Source organism: Suricata suricatta, chromosome 6 (assembly GCF_006229205.1).
Source record: "Suricata suricatta isolate VVHF042 chromosome 6, meerkat_22Aug2017_6uvM2_HiC, whole genome shotgun sequence".
Classification (NCBI taxonomy): Eukaryota; Metazoa; Chordata; class Mammalia; order Carnivora; family Herpestidae; genus Suricata; species Suricata suricatta.
Window position 1 is genome coordinate 49,490,333 of NC_043705.1, and position 13,718 is coordinate 49,504,050.

A 13,718-nucleotide genomic window follows, 5' to 3' on the forward strand; every position below is an offset into this window, starting at 1 on the left:
CAGCACAGAGCCTGATGCGGGGCTCGAACCCACAAACTGTGAGATCATGATCTGAGCCGAAGCCGGACACTCAACCAACTGAGCCACCCAGGCGCCCCTGTTTGTTTGTTTTTTAAAGAGTTTCAGAATACAGTTAAAATAGGAAACTCTCAAGGGGCATCTGGATGGCACAGTCAGTTGAATGTCTGACTCCTGATTTCAGCTCAGGTCATAATTTCATGGCTTGCGAATTTGAGTCCCATATAGGGCTCTGTGCTCAAAGTGCAGAGCCTGCTTGGGATTCTCTCTCCCTCTCCTTCTCAAAATAAATCCTAACGTAATCTACGTACTGTACTTTGGTGACAATGATGTATTAATGTAGGTTCCTGAGTTACAGTAGACTTACCGTTCTGGTGGGGAATGTTTGTAATAGGGGAGGCCACATGTGTAGAAGCAGGGAATACTTAAGAAATCAATCTTACTGTGAACTTTGGTCTTTGTTAGCACCACGCCCTAACCAACTGAGCTAAATGGCCAAGACTGGTCTTTGATTAAGACCTACATTAACAAAGTTTATAACAAAATTCTAGATTTAAAGAGATTATATTAACTCATCACATTACCTCTCTATTATATAAATGCTTACTGCTGATAAAAAAAAATAACATTCACCAATAGGTCACATGCATGGTTTTTGTTTTATTCTTTGAAGAATGGTTCCGAAACATCACACTATGTCAGGCTGAAAGGTAAAGTTTAAGACAGTTTTATAAGGACATGTTATAACATATGACTGCTTACTCCACAAAATGTTAATCACAGAGCTTATGGTACACCTTGTTGGCAGTAGCACCAGGTTTTCCAAACAGTCATCATTTTTCTCTTGTCTGCATAGACTTCTTCTCATTAGCTGCCTTCTGCTTTTGTTGCATTATCTCAGAGTCCCTATAATAATAGGAGGAAAGGATATACGTTTTTACAGAAAAACTGATTTCATTTTCTCACTTGTTTTCTATATATAACCCATTAAGATACAATTTAAAGGAAGATTTAAAAACTTCTGTTTTTCTGTTCTCTTGGAGACAGAATGGGAAGACAAAGAATGGAAGGGCTTTGAAGCTGGATCTTAATTTGAAAACCATCCCTACTATTATGATCTCAGGCAAGTAACCTCAAAGATCTTTCAAAGTCACAACAGTACTTACCAGGTTGTTCTGTGGAATACCTATCAATATATGTATCAGACATTAGGCAGCTACATAAACAATAATGACAATTACTCTTGGTTGTCAACAGGAGACCCTTATTTTAAAAAATATATTTAACGGCTTTGCAATCAACACTACTAACTGCCAGATCATGATCTCATGGTTCATTTGTTCGAGCCCCTCATCAGGCTCTTTGCAAACAGCTCAGAGCCTGGAGCCTGCTTCTGATTCTGTCTCTTCCTCTCTCCCCCCTCCTCTGCTCGTGTTTGCTCTCAAAAAATATTAAAAAAAAAAAAAAGCTTAGAGCTAAACAATTTACCCCAAACCACATAAAAACCACATAGAATTAGTGTTAGATTTTAGTAAGATGTCAGTAAGACATTTCTTAAAGCTAAGAGTAAAATCAAAGAGTGAATATGAAGGAAACAAGATAAATACAAAGAAAACAACCCAGCAATATTTACTTTTCTGTTTGAAACCAAGCTCTGTTGTGTTTCCTGGAACCTTAGTAAAGTTCAGAGCATCAGTTTCCTGTTCTATCCACTGAGGCAAACACTCCTTTTAGGGTGATAAACAGAGATAACATGTACATAGTACCTAGAATAGAGCTTTCTAACAAGTGGATAATCATTCAGCAGTGACTATTATTGAGCCAAGCTAGACTAGAGATCTCCAGTAAAACTTTCAGGTTCACTTATTGGTACCATGTTCACTTTATTCTAATGTGAATAAACAAATTTAAGGCTGCACTAGCCGAACACCCCAAAACACTGATTTTTAACTCTAGCTGCACATCAGAATCACCTGGGGAACTTTTTAAAAGTTATAGACAATAAAATTTACCTAGAGCACCTGTTATGCCCAGGCCCATACCAATTAAAGAAGGACTGTATTTAAGGCACAAGCTTCAGTAACTGTCAAGGCTTCCCAGGTGTTTCTAATGTGCAGACTTGAGGACCACAGAGAAACTCAGCTAATGCAATTGCAGTCAATTCTTCACCTGTGCTCCAAGTTATACACAGACAAAATTAGTTGTTTTGTTGTTTTTTTTTTGCCTAACATTATACCATGCTTTTGTGTTCTGGAAGGCATACTGGTGGACAAATAAACTATTTGTTATCATCTTACAAAAAGAATGCCTATTTGCAATGATGGCTGTTTCTTTGTTCTTCCTGCTTTACATAGTAGCTCAACTCTACACGTGTTCCCCTTAAAAGTAAATTTAAAACACTGACATACTTATTAGAGACCTATAATAATTTAGAGATCCAACATTCTAGTTGTGGAAGCTCTCAACTGACTTTCTAAAGAAATTCTGCTTGGAGAATTTATAATTAAGCAATCTTCTGGCCTCAAAGGCATCCTTAATTTAAAGAACAAAAATCTCATCTCAGGTCTTGATTTCAGGGTCATGAGTTCAAGCCCCTCATTGGGCATGAAACCTACCGGAAAAAAAAATCTTTCACAAAGCAAAGCCAAAACACATGCTGGCTTTCATTCAAAAACAACAACAACAAAACCCCCAAAAACTGTAGTAAAAAAATTAATTCCAGTGCAAATGTGCGGTCATTGTTACTACTGTTAAAAGGCAGCAGATTCAGGAAGTTGGAAGGGTGTAAGGACATACGCTGTTTAAAGTAATCTTGGGGAGAAAATTTAAGCTGCATCTCAGTATTTCTGTATGATTACAAAACTACAATTAACTTTGTATTATTTTTCACATATAATTATGTATCAAGGCTGTGCACCTGCCTTTTTTCCAACCCAATGGATCTTCAGAAATAAATATAGCTGCATACACTTCTTTGTGTCTCCTTCAGAACATTTATCACTATAATTGAGTTACCTGTCATCCTGACATGGTCGGGGAGGATGTCTGCTTCGAAAATGTTGTATCCCTAGCATGAAACAGTGTCTTCCATATGAGAGGCATTCCATTATTTTGCTAGTTGTGGTGAGGAAGCATAAGAAAACTTAAAGAAAAACCTTGCTATGAGAGCTGCAAATTCTTGATCCACAGATTAGGATGATTTTAGTCATACCGTTTTAGTATGCGCAGCACAGCTGTTCATCTGTTATCCCTACTACGCAGGCTATGCCTAGTCCTACCAAGAATTTTAAATTCTTTCCATTTTCAAAAGGAAAACTTCAGGGATTTGGAAATTCCTTTAGTATCACTTACCTCTGCTTCCTCTGAGAGGTAGTCAGGCTATCCTCTTTTCTTTTTCCCTTGCTAATTTCCTGGGATTTCTTCATGTTTTTCTGGCGGGCAAGTTCTCGCTGATTTCCGCCTATAAGGTTAAATAATCATGCTCTTTTCCCCTGCCCAAAATTAGTACTCATTTCGTTAAAAAGTCTCTTATTTAAATGCATCTGAAGCTGGCTTTTTAACAGATAACGCCAGCAGAGTATTGCACTGAACAGTCCCATAGCCCCGAGGAGGACGCTTAGCCTCAAACACTTCAGATCCTAAGAGTATTAACATACCAATCGAGGTGTTCATCTGTCCGTAAATACCAGATCACTTACACCCATCATTCCACTCCTGTGTCTACATGGGTCAATATATTCCAAATTAAGGTCTAGCTTTTGAGGAGTATGGATGGAGAGAAGGATAGACACAGGAAACACACCTCCACAAGTTGGCCCATCACAATTCGACTGTTAAGCGAGTTAACGCAGCGGTTCGGAATACATTACCTGGAAGGGCCAAACAAAAGAACTAGGGAGGGGACTCAGTCGGAGCTTCCTGTCCTTCTCACGCCTTAGGACCTTAAGTACCACCTATAAACCACTTTCTGATCAGGACCCCCCCGGGGCCGCAGTCTTCACACACCTCACCTCCGGAGGTTACCCAGTTAACTCGCTCTCGGCCGGCAGGCACCTGCCCCCCTTTTCAGGTGGGCCCGAAGCTAACCGTCCCTCTCCCAGTGCACTGGGCTGAGGATGGGGTCCCCGCGCCACCGGACCTAAGGGGGATACACCAGCCGGCTCCCGCCTCCTCTCCAGCCGCGCCTACGGACCTCGGCTTCCTCAGCAGACGCTCCCCGCCGCGTCCCCCACCCGCCCGGTTACTCACGGGCCATGCCGACACCGGACCGAGCTCAGCAGAGAGCTACTCGGACGAGCAACGGCCTGCTACCGGGCTCAGCAGACGGCCCCTCCAGCGGCTCTTGAAAACTGAGCCCGCGCCGGCCCTCCGCGGGGCTACGCCTCGGCTCTTTCCATCGCCCCGCCCACCGAGGCCGGGTCGCAGCCTCCCGCGAGCCGGCCGGCTGACTGCGCGTGCGCCGCCTGGCAGGCGGGGTTGTTCCCGCGGCGGGTCAGGGGCCGGCAGCATTCGGGAGTTTAATCTGGGCTCACGCCCCTTTGGTCATGCAAATTTGGTCCACTTTGGAAAGCAGGTCCTGCATCTGTGGATTTTTCCCACTGTGTACCGAGCACTGGGGCTTGGCCAGCCCCCATTTTTTTGTAACGACAAAAACAACAATAAACGCTAATATATCTGTTTGACCAAGAACGTTAGCATTCATTAATTTCCTAGCAAAAGCGGGAAGAGGAGGACGGGGACAAAACTGATTGAGGGTTAACTCAATCTGTTAAAGGCAGTTTTCTCTCTTTACATATTTTCTTATTTTAGCACCAAGCCTGTAAGTAGGATTCATTGTTCCCATTTTGCGGAAGAGGAGATTGAGACTCTGAAACCGGGAGCGACTGTCCACCAGGGAGGGACTCTTATTTTTTTAATATTTTATGTTTTTTATTTGTTTTTGAGAGACAGAGTGCGAGCGGGGGGGGGGAGGGGGGTCAGAGAGAGAGAGAGAGAGAGAGGGAGATACAGAATCGGAAGCAGGCTCCAGGCTCTGAGCTAGCTGTCAGCACAGAGCCTGACGCGGGGCTCGAACCCATGAACCGTGAGATTATGACCCGAAGCCAGAAGCTTAACCCACTGAGCCACCCACGTGCCGCAGAGAGGGACTCTTAGAAGTGAGATTCATACATAAAATGGACTCTAAATCTGTTAATTTCCCTTCTAACCTCATTGCCTTTGTCATGGTCGACAGAATCAAAGGGGTTTTAGGTTAATGGCTCTGTGCTTGGGTTGTGTGATGGGAAGGGAATGGCAGGGGATGCCGTTTTATCTCCTATTCAGAATAACCTTGGAACATGGGTAAAAGTCATGGAGCACTTGCTGCTAGAAACATGTGCAAAGATGCCTGATGTTTAGTTTGGTTAATACTGATATTTTTCATCTCTCCCGTTATTTATTACAGACTGATAAATGTGTAGAGTTAGTCTGTACACCCTAACATTTCTTTATTTTAAAAAGGCTTTTATTTTGGAAAATTTCAAACATATACAATTGTATGGAACATATTGCAATGCACTCTCAAGTATATGTGACCAAGCTTCTACAATTCTTAACTTCTAAAACTCACCTATTTTACAGAAGGTAGGAGAAAGCGGTGAAGACTTAGAGCTCTGGCGATGGAAGGTCTTGATTGAAAGCTCAGCTCTACCAATGAGTAGATATGTGAACTTGGGCATGTTATTTAATTGAAGTAAAGCTTCCATATTATTTAAATGGAAAGGTGAATGTACCTCCTTAATTAACCAAATTAATGTATGTGAAGTACAAAGAAGTGTCCAGTATATGGTAGCACACAGTATGTTAGCTATTATCATCCTTTTAACCTCAGAGAGCATTGTGTGCTTGCCACTCGCTCTAAACCCCACCTCTCTTCAATACTGTTTATGGGACAAGCATCCACTTAAACAATCTCTTGTGGAGTAACTTGAGCAGGGGGGGAAGATTGACTTCCTGTTCTGGCTCATTATAAAGAAGGGAGGGAAGCAATTTGGGACTGGAAGATAAGTGGCAGTGTTATTGTTTGTGTATGTAGTCTTAATTTACATTCGAATTGACCTTTTCCTTTACAGCTAAAAATATACTTTGTGAGTTGTAGGGATACACTCAAGAGACATTGGGTGTGTCTGCTAGAGAAAACTGAACACTTTTAAAGTTGCTATGATGCCATTAAGAATTTACTCCATAGGGAAGCCTGGGTGGCTCAGTCGGTTAAGCGTCCAACTTCAGCTCAGATCATGATCTCACAGTTGGTGTGTTTGAGCCTTGCGTCAAGCTCTGTGCTGACAGCTCAGCTCGGAATCTGGTTTGGATTCTGTGTCTCCCTCTCGGTCCGTCCCCTGCTTACACTGTCTTTCTCTCTCTCTCTCTCTCTCAAAAAAATAAAACATAAAAAAAAGAATTTACTCCACAAACTTGGTTGTGTAACATACCTTAAGACGTTGTATTTAATGACAAAATTAGATCTGACTCTGTTCCCATCTTACAGTAATGAGAAATTAAATCCTTGTTATTATTGACTCCCTTACCTACAAAATTGGGGAAATGCCCTAGATTTTTAGATGGAACATAACACTTGGGGAAAGGCAATGCATCTTTCTACCAGAATATACTGTGCAAGAATAAATGTTCCTAGTAGTAGCTCCAAGATTCCTGAGACATCTTCAGTAGGGGTTTTTTTCTTTATCAAGTTCATGACCTTCTCGAGGTGTATCCGAAGTCCTGTTCCCTCCCCAGTGTACTGGAGAGAGCCCACAGAATCCATAGACCTCTATTTTCTTTCCAGTCTTAGAAAAATCTCTTCTCTCTAATATGCTTTCATCCCTCTTATCTTACTCTCAAAAACACTTGCCTCTCTTTCTCCTTCCAGATGACACAGCAATCTCTTTAACCGAAGATTTTATTCTTTTGCCATTAACATAGCAGGATGTTCTCGTAGAATTTTATTCTTCCAAAAAGGAAGTTGGGCTTGTCTGTTGCACTGAGTCAGGGAATTAAAAAACTGGCCCATACTGTGTAGAGCCAATCTCATCTATGGCCACTTTTCTTTTCATCATATAAGTCTTCCCTAACCACATTTCCTGAAATAAGTCAGCCTCCCAATCTCTTTCATAATACTCTTCAAATTTCTTTCATGGCATTTAATACATTTGAAAACTATCTTGTTCACTTGTTTTATTTTCCCCCCCAACCCAGAACACCTTATTTCTTTCTCTATTGCTACCTCCTGAAGCAGATTCAGAATACATATATTACATATATTCATTTACTATATAACTATAGTTAATTTTTTCATGTTTAGAGAGAAAGACAGACACAGAATGTGAGTGGGGGAGGGGTAGAGAGAAAGGGAAACCCAGAATCCAAAGCAGGCTCCAGGCTCTGAGTTGTCAGCACAGAGCCTTACACAGGCTCAAACTCACCCGCCAGGAGATGATGGCCTAAACCTAAGTAGGATGCTTAACCGAGTGAGCCATACAAGCGCCCCTATAACTATATAGTTTTAACTATAATGACTTTTGAACATGTACATTAAAAAGCTAGACAGTGAAAGATCTTGCTGCCACGACATGTTTCCCGTAAACTTAGTCCCCCTTCTAGGTGGTAACATCAGTTTCTTCATACCTGAATTTGTAATCTATGTTCTACTCAATTTAGAATTTCTAAGCCCTGAGGATGTGCTGGCGAACAGGCACTACTCTAGACGACCTTCTTCCTCCTCCTCCTCCTCTTCTTTTTCTTCTTTTAATTTTTTAATTAGTTTTGATAATCTCTACCCCCCCCCCATATGAGGCTCGAACTCAACTGAGCTAGCCAGGCGCCCCATGATTTTAATAGTCTCATAAAAGTTTGGGCTGACGGTCTTGCCTACTTCCTTCCCCTCGTTTCTCTAACTCCTAGGGACGCTTGGAGAGGGGAGAGTTGACCACCGAGCATCTCAATTTCCGGTTCCCTAGTCACTCTATAGTTTGACAGTTACCATGGCTGCGGGTGCTGTGCGTCTGACGCTTTTCCTAGGCGCCGGCTGATGGCGTAATCAGTTCCGGTGCCCTACGAGGGCGGGGAAGCAAGGTACCGGGGGAACTTAGCTATTAGTGTGGCAGGGTCATGAAGAAGAGGCGGCGGTGGGAGGAAGGAGGAGGTGGTGGGGGCGTGAACCTGCGGTAGCTGCCCGCTGGGCTGGTGGTGTGGCTGTGTGGAAAGGGCGTAGTTCTTAATCCCTTCCCCGGGCAGCGGCCGGGGCTCGGGGCTGAGAGCGGCCGTGGGGCCGCCTCCCCGGGCCCCCTGGCTCCGCCATGTTCCGCAGGGCACGCCTTAGCGTGAAGCCGAATGTCAGGCCTGGTGTAGGCGCCAGGGGCTCCACCGCTCCCAACCCCCAACGCGGACAAGAGGCGCCCAGGCCCCCGGGTCCTGCAGCCTCCTCTCCCTCGAAGCCCGCGGAGTCTACGGATGTACCGCCGGTGGATTTCGGGGGAACCGAGCCGCAAGAAAAGCCTCTCAGGAGCAGGTGAGCGCATGCTTAGAGGAGCATTTTCATCTGCCCCGCCTTTCTGGGACTGTCACCCGGAATTTGACCACATGAATTTACCCTTAAGAGTATTCCGTCGCTTGGATTAAGTCTTACAGTTAAAACTCTATGAACCTACTCCAAACTGCAGTTTGTCACTCTGGCCACAGGGTGTGGCAGATACGGATTTTGTTAAAGGTCTGTAGTTTCTCCGGGTGGGGACCTCGTCAAGTGATGGTGAGAAGAGTCCAGGTGTAACAGTCTTGACGTGAAATATATTCACACGTGGTAATGTTAGAGAACTTAGATTCCAGTGCTGTATTTTTCCCCCCTTCTGGAGTACTTTGCAGGAGTAAGTACTTTTTTAGATTTTAAAAGCATTTATTTATTTTAAATGTTTTATTTATTTTTGATACAGAGAGAAGACAGAGCATGAGAGGGGGAGGGGCAGAGAGAGAAGGAGACACAGAACCTAAAGCAGGCTCCAGGCTCCGAGCTAGCTGTGCTGTCCGCACAGAGCCTGATGCGGGGCTTGAACCCACGAACGTGAGATCTGACCTGAGCCGAAACCAGAGGCTTAACCGACTGAGCCACCCAGGCACCCCTAAAAGCATTTATTCTTAAAAGAAGACCAGTGTTCTATTGGTTATGCTTATTTGTGTCAATGGGAAGGATATGTGACTACTTGATTTGCTTCAAGGGTGTGTCCCTATATAGTGGCCATGGTTTCTGAAGGGAAAAAAAGCATGTGCCAATACCACATTTGGAGTCAAGATTTTTTTCTTTCTTTAAAATTTTTTTGATGTTTATTTTTTTTGAGGTTATCATTTACATCTTTATTTTTTTATGGCTGGGGATGTTTGTTTAATTTTGAGAGTGATGGGGAGAGGAGCAGAGAAAGAGGGAGACACAGAATCTGAAGCAGGCTCCTATCTGTCAGCACAGAACCCAAAGCAGGGATTGAATTCACAAACGCAGAGCCAAACTCGGGGCGCGAACTTAGAAACTCTGTGAGATCCTGACCTAAGCCGAAGTGGATCCCTTAACCAACTTAACCAACCAGGCGACCCAGGATTTTTTCTTAATTTAATAGTCTATTTGTTAGACTTTGCTTAGGCAGAATTTCCTTATCTGTAAAATGGAGATAATACTCTCCAATTTGGAGAGTCCAGTTATTGTGGAGTTTAGAAAAAACTGACAAACTTTTGCATAGGACATGGCAGAATAGTTGTCTACAAAAAGTTTTTTGTTTAAAATAAAATAAAGGGATGGTAGTAATTAACAAAGTAGTTAAAGTTAAGCCATTTTGGGCTACTCTAATGGCCTCTGTTTCTGTAATATATACGTGAGGAAACCAATAAAAACTGACCCTATTAAATGACAATGAGATGGTATAAGTTCTCTGTGTGCTCTGACCGGAAGGTGAAAATTTTATCCATTTCTTTTTGCCCTAACTTACTCTGTTGGCCTGAACTGGTGCTGGGTATAGGGTTTTATCTTGCCAGCTTACTGATACTTAGTAATTTCCATGTTTCTTATATGATTATTTTTTCAAAATTTATCCTCAAAAAAATACAAGTAACAGCGACTATTAAATTAATGAAGTTTACTGGGATCCTGTTAGCTACATATAAGTGCATGATGACTGATAATTTAATATATTACTCAGATTCTGTATGTCTATATGCAATGTCTTGAGACATTAGAGGTCGAGGATATTTGCTTTCTTAGAGTTGGCATTTAGGGAGTGTATATATGTGTGTGTGTGTATATGTATGTGTGTGTATATATATATATACTTTTTACCATGTGTTGTCTTTTTTTGTGGGTCTTTGAAGTTGTAAAAATCAATAGGGTGTATGTTTTGTCCCCAAGGATTCAACATAATTGGATGAAATGCACAGGGTGCGTGTATCATATTCATAAAACATGATCTCAAGGTCATAGTCATAAGTTTGGGCCCTATGTTGGGTGTAGAGATTACTATAAAAAATCAAGTTAAAAAAATGGAGCTATCCTGGAAAGGTTATTCTGTAGGTTTAGGCATTTTCTACTTTTATATAACACTAATCATAACATGAAAAATGTAGACTGCTTTTAATTTTTTTTTTTAATTTTTAATGTTTTATTTGTTTCTGAGAGAGAGTGAGAGAGCGTGAGCAGGGGAGGGTCAGAGAGAGAGGGAGGCACAGAATCTGAAGACAGGCTCCAGGCTCTGCGTTAGCTGTCAGCACAGAGCCCGACTCGGGGTTCGAACCCACAAACCGTGAGATCATGACCTGAGCCGAAGCCAGATGCTCAACCGACTAAGCCACCCAGGGCCCCCTGCTTTTAATTCTTATACTCTTTCTCTTCTTAACTTAATTTCATTTTAGGCCATTCCTGAAATGTATATATCCAATCTGAACTGTATCTAATATGTATTTTGGAATGACTGAGTACTTAAGAGTTTGATAGCTATGTAAGTAGTTATACTAGACAAAAGAGAAACAATTTCCACCTCAAACAGTATTTGGTTTGATTAATGTAACTCAATGTATATTCTCAAATACTGCAGTATAGAGATAGATATATTTTAGAAATTTGATGTTTTGTATGTTTGGTTTGACTGATCTCAGATTGAGAAAGTAATTTAGATCAGGTCAAGAGGCTGTCAGTATCGATTATAAACTTAGTTTTTTAAAAACACAATTGTCAGTTATACAGTGATTGAAAGTAGGGTAATGAAGCTTTAATGTGTAACTTGGACTTTTGTTTTTCTTGAAGGAGTCAGGATGAGCTTAACATTTTTTTTAACGTTTATTTATTTTTGAGAGAGAGAGACACAATGTGAGTGAGGGAGGGTCAGAAAGAGAGGGAGACACAGAATCAGAAGCAGGCTCCAGGCTCTGAGCTGTCAGCACAGAGCCTGACACCGAGCTTGAACCCACGAACTGTGAGATCATGACCTGAGCCAAAGTTGGCACCTTAACCGACTGAGCCACCTAGGCGCTGCAGGATGAGATTAAACATTTATATTCTGTTGCACTAAGGGACTTGAAGTCTGAAAAAGATCAACAGTCTTTGTTAGAATTGACATATCTGTTAAAAATTTTAGTAAACAAAATTTTTATTGGAATCTTTGTCATGAATAATGTATATCTCAAGTCACTGATGTTTTTAATAATATTTTAGATTTTAGATTTTAAGAATAATTTTTTAGGTTTTCACCAGGCTAGTTTTTAAAACTAGAATATAAAAGATCCATGGTGCTCTTTTTTTTCTTTTTAAATTTTGACAGTGATGAAAAGACTGACAATGAGAATTATGTTGAAGAATCCAGTAAGTCTTCCTCTGCTGTTTCACAGAGAAGAAAGCGAATATCAAGTACTACTACTCTGGTTAAGCCTGGTGTTAGTGTTCCTTCAGAATCTCATCCCTTATCTACAGTTAATCAAGAAGTTCCACAGCCAAAGCCTGTTTCAACAAAAGAGAAACAGCCATGTTCAGACAGATACCGAATATATAAAGCCCAAAAACTAAGAGAAATGTTAAGAGAAGAATTGAGAAAAGAGAAGGTAAGGGAGAAAAATCACGTTTTGATTGGTCATGCTAGGTCTCTGTTTTTATGTTAGGCATCATTTATAATAGTATCTGTAGTATTTAATGGAGCATAACCACTTAATATTCCTCATGTTCATAGAATATCCCCTTTTGTGAACTGAATGATTAATAAGCATGATGGACTTAATAGGCTATTTTTTCTGCTATATTTTTTATTCACCTATATCTTTGATTGATTTTGATTGATCTTTGATAGATTTTGTGAAGGCCACAAATGAAGATCTGTACACATACACTCATAGAAAAATATATGAAGCGTATTTTTAAAATAACCTTTCAGTATGATTTTTCATGACATGAGTGTCATTCATTTGAATTAAGACACATATACTTGAACAAAATGAATTGGTAATATTTTATAAATTGACAGTATTGAAGTTATAAATGGGAAAAATATGCATGTATGTGTATAGTAGAGCCAATTTCCTTTTTAATCTTGAAGATCGATTTTTTTCCAAAATTGCACTGTACCAATAGTGATGAATGTAAGCTCTACAGTTAAACACTTAAGATTTGAATCTTAGAGTCATCCTTTTATATGTGTCCTTGGGCAGCTCAGTTAATTTTTTTTTGTGTGTCCTCATCTGCAAAACAAGACTGATGATAGTATGTATCTCATTGTAGGGTTGTAAAGATTAGATGAGTTAATATATGTAAAATACATTTAGACTAGTGTCTGGCAAATACAAAGGGCCTAACATTTGTCACCTCTTATTATTAGTTATAGAATGCCCTTGTTAATTAAGAGGAAGGCACTTAGTATGGTGGTTTGTATTTGTTATTTAATTCTATCATCTTTGTGAAGGAGGTACCACTATTTTACACAGGTGGAAATAAGTTCAGAGAAGTTTTTTGCTTTGTGTCACATATCAGTGGGATTTGAATCTATAGCCTCTAAAAATCTAGGTCTCTAAAGATGTTCCATAGAATCTGCTTAGGTAGATTTGTTTTGGGGAATTAAAAAATTAAACATTTGCTTCAAGAATTTTGTAAAATTCACGGAAATCCAGTTCATTGCAGGGTAAACAAAAACTATGTATTTATAACATTTTAGCAAACTATTATAGTTAGAAAGCATTAGTATGATTTTATACATTGAGCTTTTATCCAGACTTAGACACTTAAGTTATTAAAATTTCTTGACGTGCTACAATTTTTTAATGATGCAATTTATGAAGTTTTTCCTAAAATTAAGAATAATCATGGTAGGAATAATACCAAGTCACTTGCAATGAATGCAACAGTGGGGCTACACCTTTGAATATAGTACATGTGAAATTCTGTATTTATAAAATAAAAGTGGATCTTCATGTGTGTTTATGTGTCCAGAAACAATGGAAAAACAAATACGCCATAAATGAAAGTCAGAGGCCACCAGATCGTTCAAAAATGACTATGAGAGATTTCATATATTACCTGCCAGATAATAATCCAATGACGTGAGTAAATTTTCCTTGCTGTCCTTTCTTTGAGTATGTCATGAGTTAAATATCACTTTTAGAGTACAGGTTCATGTTTGACAAAATTTATAGCACATATGATGCTCTTTTCA

At 40.5% G+C, this 13,718-nt stretch overlaps 2 protein-coding genes across 5 annotated transcripts in view; one reads left to right on the top strand and one right to left on the bottom strand.

The window, feature by feature from the left end:
• Positions 1-658: 658 nt before the first annotated feature.
• Positions 659-4,437, bottom strand: LOC115293685 (small EDRK-rich factor 1). Its single transcript, XM_029941359.1, has 3 exons — positions 4,267-4,437; positions 3,370-3,478; positions 659-924 (listed from the first exon to the last, which is right to left on the bottom strand). The coding sequence occupies exons 1-3, from the start codon at positions 4,271-4,273 to the stop codon at positions 852-854; spliced, it is 189 nt and encodes a 62-aa protein (XP_029797219.1). The 5' UTR covers positions 4,274-4,437; the 3' UTR covers positions 659-851.
• Positions 4,438-8,145: 3,708 nt separating this feature from the next.
• BDP1 (B double prime 1, subunit of RNA polymerase III transcription initiation factor IIIB) overlaps positions 8,146-13,718 on the top strand; it is a 92,225-nt gene continuing 86,652 nt past the window's right edge. For all 4 annotated transcript variants that reach the window (XM_029942403.1, XM_029942402.1, XM_029942404.1 and 1 more), the window contains exons 1-3: positions 8,146-8,563; positions 11,844-12,120; positions 13,496-13,605. In XM_029942403.1, the coding sequence (XP_029798263.1) occupies positions 8,352-8,563; positions 11,844-12,120; positions 13,496-13,605 (599 nt within the window). In that variant the 5' untranslated portion in view covers positions 8,146-8,351. The remainder of the gene's footprint in view (positions 8,564-11,843; positions 12,121-13,495; positions 13,606-13,718) is intronic.

Excerpts from the sequence above, each read along its gene's own strand:
- LOC115293685 (XM_029941359.1), bottom strand. Across the intron at positions 925-3,369 it reads ACCTCTCAGAGGAAGCAGAG|GGACTCTGAGATAATGCAAC; the intron begins GTAAGTGATACT and ends CTATTATTATAG.